This window comes from Solenopsis invicta, chromosome 7 (assembly GCF_016802725.1).
Source record: "Solenopsis invicta isolate M01_SB chromosome 7, UNIL_Sinv_3.0, whole genome shotgun sequence".
Lineage (NCBI taxonomy): Eukaryota > Metazoa > Arthropoda > Insecta > Hymenoptera > Formicidae > Solenopsis > Solenopsis invicta.
The window spans coordinates 16,078,956-16,090,091 of record NC_052670.1 but is presented as its reverse complement, the minus strand read 5'-3'; the positions used below and the strand labels follow the sequence as shown (position 1 = coordinate 16,090,091).

At 37.5% G+C, this 11,136-nt stretch overlaps 1 protein-coding gene across 1 annotated transcript; it reads right to left on the bottom strand.

The window, feature by feature from the left end:
- Positions 1–208: 208 nt before the first annotated feature.
- LOC105203125 lies at positions 209–3,791 on the bottom strand. Its single transcript, XM_026139085.2, has 3 exons — positions 2,115–3,791; positions 717–2,057; positions 209–505 (listed from the first exon to the last, which is right to left on the bottom strand). The coding sequence occupies exons 1-3, from the start codon at positions 3,789–3,791 to the stop codon at positions 209–211; spliced, it is 3,315 nt and encodes a 1,104-aa protein (XP_025994870.2).
- Between the last annotated feature and the right edge of the window lie 7,345 nt (positions 3,792–11,136).

The following is an 11,136-nucleotide window of genomic DNA, read 5'->3' as shown; positions in this document are numbered from 1 at the left end:
GGATAAGTCTCTTTCTGGAAGGCTGACTAGTGGTCCTCCCACCAAGAAGTGCCCTGGTGTCAAAGCTTGCAAATCCAAGACATCCGAAGATAATGGCGATAGAGGTCGTGAGTTGAGACACGCCTCAATTTGTACTAAAACTGTAGACAACTCTTCAAAAGTGAACAAGGTGTTACCCATCACTCGTTTAAGATGATATTTGCAGGATTTAACTCCTATGGGAGGCCTCCCAGAGGCCTCCCATATGGGGCGAGTAAGGAGGAATAAAACTCCATTCTATTCCCCTTTCTTGCAAGTTGTCGCCGACCGCTCCGTCGATAGAAGATCGAACGAATGCGTATAGTTCCTCCAGCTTTCGCTTCGCTCCTACGAAATTTGTAGCATTGTCACTGCAGATCTTCCTTGGAAGTCCTCGTCGTCCTACGAATCTGCGTAGTGTTGCCATGAAGGCTGCCGTGGTTAGCTCACTCGTTGCCTCTAGGTGGATTGCTCTAGGTGGATTGCTCTAGTAGCAAAGCATATGAACAATGCTATATATGATTTGAATGTCTTCCGGCCACGTCCTTTGTTGACGAGTGTAATGATTGGTCCGACAAAATCGACTCCAGTAATATCGAATGGCTTAGATGGTTTACTCTGTCGCTGGATAGCGAACCCATTGCTTGTGTGAGTCCCCTTTGATTATTTTTAAAGCACTAGACGCAAGAACGGCATACTTGTCTCACTATGTTCCTCGCGTTTAATGGCCAATAACTCTGTCGTATAACTGACAGCAATAGTTGCTGACTAGCGTGCAGTAGGGCACGATGCTCTCTTTCAATTAGCAAACGCGTGATTTTGCATTGACCTGACAATAAGATTGGATGCTTTCTCTCGAAAGTCCATGGAGTTTCTTGTAAACGACCGCCCACCCTGAGGACACCATCTTTGTCAAGGAAGGCTTGCAATTGGCTCAGTTGACTTGATTGGCGCAGTTCGCCCTTAACTCGTAAATCCTTTATGTCATCTGGAAAATAAATGAGTTGCGAATATTTGATTAACTCCATATGCGCGGTTGCTATTTCTGACAGAGTTAACCTGGTTAGGATTCTGTTCTCCCCCTTTTTGCGGCAGTTGGAGACAAATCGAATACAATAAGCGAGTGATCGTTCTATTTTTGTTAACGTGGAGCAGCGTTCGATTAGCTTGGCTATTGCTTCGCCATATGAAGATGCCTGTTGTGCATTTACATTGCAGCATCGTACTTCTCCTTTGCTCTCGAATTCAACACTGGCAAGATCTTCTTCGTTGAGCTCCCAATTGGACTCTTCATGGTTTGTAGATTGACGTATACTCAATAGCCACTCAGGGCCATTCCACCACAAGCTGCTGTCCTTTAGTTGAGCAGGAGTGGCACCTCTTGAGATTAAATCGGCAGGGTTTTCGGAACCTTTGACGTGATTCCATTGACTTGCTGGCAGGATTTTCAGTATTTCCGCCACACGATTGTATACAAATGGCTTCCAGCGCGATGTATCACCACGCAACCAGTGCAGTACGACCATGGAGTCTGACCATGCATATATACCATCAATGTTGACTCGAATTGCCTTTTTCACGTTATCAAGTAGTTTTGCTAAGAGTAACGCGGTACATAGCTCTAATCTTGGTACGGTTTGTTTCTTTAAAGGGGCTACCCTAGCCTTTGAACAGAGTAATCGACTCGATATCTTGTCCTGACAATTGTTCACTGATTGCACATAGATGCACGCGCCGTATGCGCTTTCGGACGCGTCGCAGAATCCTTGTATGAATAATTGACTTGTTCCCAACGAATTGACAATTAATCTTGGTACGCATAATGTGTATACGTCCTTTAAACTTTCTTGGAAGTTTACCCATTTATCTAGGAACGATTCTGGGAGTGGATCATCCCAATCTACTTTGATCTCCCATAAACCTTGCATTAGAATCTTGGTCGTCGTTAAAACTGGTCCAATCAAACCTAGAGGATCATACAATTTACTAATTGCTGATAGTATCTTGCGTTTCGTAAATGCTTGCGCCACGATTTGCGCCTTGAAATGAAACTCGTCTGTATCCGAATTTCATTCGATTCCTAGTGTCCTAATGACGTCATTCGCATCAATGTTCAAAGTCGAATTAGATTCTCTTAAATGTATTGGCACATTTTCCAGAGCTTCTTCAGAATTCGAGCACCACTTGTGCGCTGTGAATCCGCCTTCTAATAGTAAGCTAGTCAATTGTTCATACAAGATTTGCGCTTCTTCAACGGTGTTCGTACCGGAGATTATATCATCGACGTATGTATCGTACAATAAAGCATTTGCCGCTAATGGATATCGTTCCGCGCTGTCTGTAGCTAATTGTCTCAAACATTTAATCGCTAAATATGAGGCACATGCTTGCCCGTAAGTGACGGTATTTAAACGATACTCTTGTATGGGCTCCTCAGTTGAGAATCGCCATAAAATACGTTGTGCGTCACGATCCGAAATGTGAACCAGTATTTGCCGGAACATTTTTTGCAAATCGGCTGTCAAAGCAATTTCAGAGAATCGAAATCTCAACACTATATCGATTAGATTATCTTGTAATACCGGCCCAACAAGAAGAGCATCATTCAAAGACACACCTCTGTTGTTCTCTGCCGAAGCATCGAATACAACTCGCAACTTTGTGCTACTACTAGACTCCTTTAGCACACCATGGTGAGGTAAATACACCACTCTCTGGGGTTCATTATGTGAATCAATTACAATCGACATATGTCCTAGTTTAACATAATCATGCATAAAATTGATATAACGATCGCGAAATACCTTGTTGCCTTTAAGCTTTCGTTCCAGATAATTTAATCTTTTAAGTGCTATTTCTTTGTTATTGCCAATAGGTAGGGTTTCATCTCGAAATGGTAGCCTTACAATAAATCTACCGTTAGTATCGCGTATAGTAGTTTGTTCGAAATATCGCTCGCATTTTTTCTCATCGTTTGATAATAATCGTGTCGTTCCCTTGTCATAATTCTCCAATTCCCAGAATTTTTCTAGATTTTCGTTTAAATCGTCGTGAGATTTCAATGAACAGGTTAACGCGTGCACCGTGTTCTGTTTGATACTTGAAACTACCGAAGCAGCCGATATTGGTCCCGCGATTATCCATCCAAATTTAGTATTCCTTAGAGTTAATTGATTTTTTCCAAGCTCTATTTTGCCGTCTTCCATCAAATCGTAAAAGAATTCTCCGCCGATTAACATGTCTATCGGACCAATCTTGTGAAACTCGGAATCAGCTAATTTTAGATTGTTTGGCAATGTTAACTTGTTACGATCTAGTTTCATGGATGGCAAATCCTTCGTAACCTTGGGAACAATAAAACACTCTGTGTTAATCTCGAAATTGGAGCATCTAGACTTGATGTGAACATCGCAAATATAATGTATTTTGTTCTCTACTTCGTTTAATCCCGTAACTATTTCTGAGACATAGTTTCGCTTCAAACCTAGCTTATTATGTGCTGCTTGAGAAATAAAATTGACCTCGCTCGCACTATTAAGAAGAACGCGAATCGGAACGCTTCGACCGTTACGTTGAGTAGCTTCTACTATTGCCGTAGCCATAAGTATTTGACGTCTCCTAGTATTGCTTGACGCATGATGAACCGCTACATTACTAACCGATTCATCGGACTTGACTTTATCTTGAACTCTCTGTTTTACAGAAGTCTTGTTATCTGACGATTGGTGTATCAACGTGTTATGCTTCTGCGCGCATTCTTTACAGGGACCCATTCTACAGAATTTTACATAATGGTCGCTTCTCAAGCAGTTGACACATAATTTTAAACGCCTAACCTCTTTGGACCGATCGCTTATTGGCAACGCTAGAAATTTCTCACAGTAGTAAATGAGGTGATCATCCCCACAGAAATTGCATTTGCCTGTACTGACAGAGGTTGTCAAAGAAGTAGATTTTGTACCCTTCGACGAATACGATTTGGAATCTGCCCTGTAAGATTTCTTACCACGCTGCTCGCTTTTTTGACGAATTTGTCGTTATTGCTTGTTGTTGATCTTGATTCGATGCGTTCCAACGTTTGGCATCGTCTTCTCAAAAAATCCATCATGTCGATTAATTTTGCGTTATCATTGGATTCCACTTCCTCCTCCCACGCTCGGAGAGTACGCATATCGAACCTCGTTTCCATCATATGCATGACAAGATCATCCCATGTATCAGTAGCTAAACCTAGTACCTTTAAAATTCTTAAATGCCTGGAACAATAATCAATCAAATCTCGAAGAGCCTTTGCGGACTCTTTAACTACCGTCGGCATTGTAAAAAGACATTGAATATGTTTTTTCTTCAACGATCTGGGATCGTCGTAGCGTTGTTGCAACAATTCCCATGCGGCTATGTAATTTTCTCCCGTTAGCTCTATTGACTCGATAACCTTCGCGGCGTCACCCGAAATAGACGAGGATAGATACTGAAATTTTTCGATATTAGATAGATGCGGTTTGTCGTGTATAATCGAGCGGAAGCTATCCGCGAAGCATTTCCATTCCTCGATCTTCCAGTCGAAACGCGGAAGTTTTATAGTCGGTAACTTTACTCTCGTGTTTACATTCGCGGATCCTGTTGCGTTGGCCACGCGATCTAAGATCTCTGTTTGTCTTGCGATGATGGCCGCCAGCGCCTCGCTTTCCTTAGCGGGCGTAATGGCTGCCGCGGCATCACCGTTTGTCCCGAGCGTCACGTGTTGCATCAGCTCGGTTTGCCGTTGCAATATTCGAGTGATCGCGTCCATATTTCGCGACTCGACGCCTTCCGATGGCTTAATAAAACGTTTTAATATGTCTTTTACCTCGTAATATCTTTGCTCGAAGATTTCCTCTTCCGCTGCATCGTCGTCCGTGAGCTCGCTATCACCTTCCAGCAATTTCCTTTGTGTATCCTCAAATTTTCGTTGTATCTCCTCTAGCCTTTCGAGCCTCGTGGTCGCTTGTTCCTTGTCGAACGCATCGTCCTCGCTCGTCGCTTGCAAGACTTGTCCTCTCAATCTCGTCAATTTAGCTTTTACGTAACCTCGTGTCTTGCGTAGATTCTCAACTGACATCGCGAACCGCTAACCTCGTTGCTGGTACTTGCACTGCTTGTGAATAATCTTCCACTGTCGCGGTTCTCTTATCCGCTATTAATACCGGCTTGTTTCATCCGGCTCGAAGGATCAAATGTTTGGAATGGCAATAAGACTGGTTTGCTATATTGATGTATGTTTTCTTTATTTTCGACTCGAGCCTGCAATAGTCGCACCGTAACCGAGTACATAGCTCGGAGACACACACACACACGCACGCGTAGCTACGCCAGCGGGAGAGACTCAGGGCGCAGTCGCCATCCGCGCTACTATGCCCAATAGTAGGGCCGTACACACTCATTTCTGAAGTGGCATTAATATAAATGACGCAATTATTGCCCTAATGTAAATGGCTCGGATATTAAATAGATAACGAACGAATATTAATACGAAAGTGTTATATGTGCGTTAACAGATAGGAATAAGAAATTAAAAGTGGCAAGATAGCTTGATGGTTACTGCGTTGTATTTTTCTATCTTATATTTTATTTTTTATAAGCCATGTAATATTCTGGTGCAATTTATTGTTTCCGTTTACTACTGTCAATATACGAGGTGTGTTCAAAAAGTATCGCGAATTTTGTGTTTTTTCAAAAATTATTTATTTATTCATGAATATCTATTTTGTCCCCTTCAAAGTAATCCCCATGAGATATTATACACTTGTGCCAACGGTTTTTCCAATCTTCGAAGCACTTCAAAAAATCATTTTTTTTTATCTTGTTCAGCTCCTCCTTCGATGCCGTCTTTATCTCGTCAAGCGTAGCGTAACGTCGTCCTTTCATGGGCCTCTTCAGTTTAGGGAACAAGAAAAAGTCACAGGGGGCCAGATCTGGGGAATACGGTGGCTGCGGCATCATTAGTGTGTTGTTTTTGGCCAAAAAGTCGCGCACAAGCAACGATGTGTGAGCAGCGTTATCGTGGTGCAAAAGCCAATTTTTGTTCTTCCACAAATCCGGGCGTTTCTGGCGGATTGCTTCGCGCAAATTGCGCATAACTTGCAGGTAATATTCCTTATTGACCATTCTACCCTGTGGCAAGAACTCATGATGCACCATGCCCCTGCAATCGAAGAAAACTGTCAGCAAAACTTTCACATTCGACCGAACTTGGCGCGCTTTTTTCGGTCTTGGTTCGTGCGGCAGCTTCCATTGAGATGATTGAGCTTTGGTTTCCACGTCATAACCATAAACCCACGATTCGTCACCAGTTATAACCCTCTGGAGCAAATTTGGGTCGTCGCGGACAGAGTCCAACATCTCATTAGCAATGTTCATGCGATGCTGTTTTTGGTCGCAATTGAGCAATTTTGGTACGAATTTCGCGGCGACCCGTCTCATGCCCAAATCATTGATAAAAATCGAATGGCACGAGCCAATCGATATGTTTAGGTCCTCAGCAACTTCTCTAACGGTGATTCGACGATTGGCCAATACCATTTTCTCCACTTCATTAATTTTTTCGTCTGTTGTTGAAGTGCTCGGGCGTCCGGCACGCTCTTCGTCGTTCACATCTTCTCGGCCTTCTGAGAACATTTTGTACCACCGATAAACGTTGCTTCGGTCCAAGGTAGCTTCTCCGTATGCCACAGTCAACATTCGGAATGCATCCGCGCACTTAATTTCGTTTTTCACACAAAATTTGATACAGGTTCTTTGATCCATTTTTTTGAATAGGTAAAAATCGAAGACGATCCAAAACACGTGCAAGCAAAGCAGCTGTCAACAATTAAGTGAATATTCAAAATGGCCGAGCTTGTCGGCATAAGTGAGAGACATGAGTACCAACATAACGCCACAAAAAGATCGAAATTCGAATATACGTAACCCGCGAAAATTCAAAATTCGCGATACTTTTTGAACACACCTCGTACTAAAGAAAAAATATAGCATGCGTTAAATTGAAAAGCAATAGTACAATTAAAATATCAAACAATAGTCATTGTTTAAATTTCATAAAGGTTTTTGTTATTATTTTCTCTTCAATCTATAAAAATTGTTAAATTATTAAGGATTTGTGCGTGTCATATCTTAAAACATTACCAAAAATGAAAAAAAATTCATAAATTGTTTTATTATTATGTGTGAGTATCTGTATAAAAGTACTCATGGAAACAGTACTCTTATTATTATAATTTAAATGTTATTTAATTTCATGTTTATTTTTTTTCTTATGTAAAATCTTTCTTATGTAAAATCACATTTTAGTATTTACTCGCGAATTTCATGAGAAAATAGGATTACAAATTTAATCAATTTTTTTTTATGTACTAATAAAATTCTTAAAAAATAATTATTTAAAAGGTCATTTGAAATTATTTATTCATTTAAAAGTAATTTATCTAAAATTGCAGCAAAATGTGACCATTTACGACATAAGCTGAATTTTTTTTTATTTTGTTTTTGTAGCTGATTTCAAGACCAAAATTTGGTTATTTACGGCCAAAATTTTTACGTTAATAATTAGAATAAAAAAAATTAAAAAAATATACTTAAGAAATTAATAGTTGTTAAATTTTGATAACTTTTAACTGACATTCTCAGATAGCACATAGATGTTCGAACATCTATCGAACGCCCGTCTGTGGACATTGCGACGTCCAATGGATGTCCAATTAGAGTCCGATAAACGTCATTAAAAGTATGTTTGCAAATCCGGTGGATGTCTATAGAACGTCAATGCTGGACGTCCACTGAACATCCAAAAGCACATAAAATGGACGTAATTTTTAATACCCTTCCGAACAAAAATTTATTTATAAAAATTTATTTTGATATTGTATAAAAATCATTTTCTTAAATGTTAAATAAAATAAAAATGTTATTTAAAGTAAAACGAAAATTTTTCTCAAGAACTTTTTTCTGAAATTTTTAAGCGGCCACCCATCCAAATCATAACTTCGCCAAATGTTGCTTGACCTTTACGACTGCAGCAACCTGATGCCTGGTGATGATCTGTGAACTTTGTGTTAACACATGTGGAGCAAATCAATATATGTTATTGAAAAGATGAAACACATTATATAATTAAAGTATATTATTTATATAAGCATATATAAAATTATATTTTTTTACGATTACGACTTGGATGAGAGACCGCTTGGAAATTTCTGGAAAAAATTCTTAAGAAAGATTTTCGATCTTTTTTTTTACTTAAAAAAATATGGTTATTTTATTTAATATTAAAAAACCGGTATTTTACAATATTAAAATAAATATTTATAAATAAATATTTTTTTCGTAAAAAAAATATTAAGTCAGCCACGTTGCAAGTAGACATAGAAAATTTTTTAAATAAGATGGACATTTTTAAAATGTCCAAATGTAAACATACTTTGTATTTGCGACAAAAGACGCATGAAAAATTATACCAGCGCGGTAATAGTGCGCTTCCCGATTGACATTCAAATACGAATATCCTATGGACGTCCAAAAATTGGTCATTAATAGACGTCCATAATCGGACGTACTTTTCCTTATAAATTAATTGGAGCTCTCGTATAGTTTTTGAGATATACTTAAGGAAAGAAGAAACGAATTTTTTAATTATTTCAGAAAATATTTATTTTACGAAAAAAATGTGTTAAACAAAAATGAAGCCCGTAATAAGCTTTACAAAAAAAGGTCACATATATATATTTTACCTAGCTTCAATACTTTAGTCGTTATAATAGAAAAACTGTTTTGAAATAAGTTTTTTATAAATTTAGTTTTGCGTGAAAAGTAGATGCTTGGGCGGGGAAAAAGAGTCGTCCTCCCCCGCATTCCTTTCTCGTATTTTTTCTAACATAACCCAACCCGTCTCAGTCGGTCCACTAATGACGGTGGCTGCGGAAGGGGGTGGGCCATAATTTCAAATCTAATATTGCAACGTGGTCAATTGGATATCCTTGGCCAAATTACAACTAAAATAGGGTTGGGTTAGGTTAGAAAAAATACATGGAGGGGGAGCAGGGGAAAGGCGGAGCTCCTTCCCCGCTCACGCGTTTTCTGTACTACTTTTCTCTATTTATCAACCAAATAGAGAAAATTATGTAGTACAGAGGAGTTTATATAAATAAAAGGAGTTTATATAAATACTTCTTTTATACTTAAATAGTTTTTTACATTATAGGTTACATTTTATTAATATGTACATTAGTGGATATGTACAATATCGATCGCTTGTGGAATTTCTTGCGTGACAAAAATGTTATACGTAGTGAAATAATATGTTTAAGATGTCAACATTCACTAAAATTAAGTAATGTTGCTGAGAATCATATATTTCACTGCAGAAATATACATTATAAAATAAAAAATTGCAAACATCAAAGAATTGGTGGCCCACCTCTTCTAGTACTTACCACGTCATTAGTGGACCGACTGAGACGGGGTGAGTTAGGTTAGAAAAAATACGGAGAGCGGATGCGGGGGATGGGCTCCCCCGCATCCGTAAAATAAATATTTTTTTAAAATAATTTTTAAAAAATTATTTTTTTTAGAATATTTTTTTTAATAAGAAGTAAGGATTACTTAAAACCTTTTGTATGTCACTCAGTACCTTCCCATTGATAATATATGTCAAGGTCAAAATCAGAGGCTGCTCCCCTAATGTGCACTTTTTCCGAAATGTTAATTAGGGTAATAGTTACGTATATATAAGCTTAAATGTTTTTTAGGTCGCTGAGTACAAATTTGATGTCAAAAATGTAATTTCTTACGTGCAAGTGCAATATAAAATAATTTGGCGAAATTTTACTAAAATTACAGTAAACTTTTCTAAGAGCCACGTCGTCCCACAACTACTATGATTTTAAAAAAGTCTGAAAGTTCTAAAAAAAAATTTTCTCCATACATGTATCAAGAATAGACTCAAAAAGTGTAGTATAAGTAATAAAAATTGTATCTCTTTATTTTCTCTCTGTTTCCTCATAATATTGTTATGACCGGGAAGGTCAACTCGCTCACAAGCTCATTTGCGCACTTTAAATAGTTCTCCAATGAGGACAGGTACGTGGATTCTACGTTCTATCCACATGCATTATGTAAAATTCGTGAATAGAACTTCATCGACTTGATAGCCACATGAATTCTACGTGGACACTTCCATGTAGATTTTAATACATTTTATCCATGTACATATAATTACTGATAAAATTTGACGGAGTTTAAGATAGGTGACAGCAATGTGGATTTCATGAGAATAAATTCACATCGACTTATCCTGTACAATTCACGTAGAATTATTGGTTCAATTTAAAGGAGATAAAAATAGAAGATAGCAACATAGAATTTACATGACTAATGTCTTCATTTTGATTTTGAAGTCCAAGATTTTTTTCTTAAACACAGTACTGTTAAGAAACATAAATATTATCAATAAACAAAATAAATCTATAAATTAAGAAACCTCGATTTACAATGAGCAGACAATATTTTTTAAAAGTTTTTTAACTGTTTTTCTAATAAAAATTTTTTTATATTTAATTTGATTATTATATTATATTGACATATATTTTTTGGTTACATTTTTATTTAAACAAATAACAGAAAAGTTATTCCAGATATTATTCTGCATTTATGATAATCAGTAAAAAAACTCTAATTTTATATATACTTATGTAAATAATATAGTTTAATTATACATGATTCATATTTTTTTGATAATCTATATTCACCTAATCTATCAGTTATATACACATATTAGCATAAAGTTCACAGGTTATCACGAGGAATTCAATTTGCAGCGATCTTGGAAGTCAACCAGCGTCGAGCGTTCGCAACTTGGATGGGTGACTGCTCGGGAATTTCCGAGAGAATATTCCCAAATTTTTTTTTGTGAAAAATATTTTTTAAAATATTACAAAAATATTGTTTTGCTTATTGGAATTATGTTGTGTATTTACACCTATATTTCAAAGAAATTTATAGAAGAATTCGAAACATCGATTAGATTTTGACTTGGATTCTAGTACCGTTTTTGAGTGGACCATGCACTCGATTGGATATGTAGAT

Bases quoted from the DNA above. Each gene is read 5' to 3' on its own strand.
- LOC105203125 (XM_026139085.2), bottom strand. From the start codon at position 3,791: ATGGGTCCCTGTAAAGAATGCGCGCAGAAGCATAACACGTTGATACAC. The intron at 2,058-2,114 runs GTCATTAGGACA...TTTCATTTCAAG, and splicing joins TGAACATTGATGCGAATGAC to GCGCAAATCGTGGCGCAAGC. The intron at 506-716 runs GTATGCCGTTCT...CTTTGCTACTAG, and splicing joins CGAGGAACATAGTGAGACAA to AGCAATCCACCTAGAGCAAT.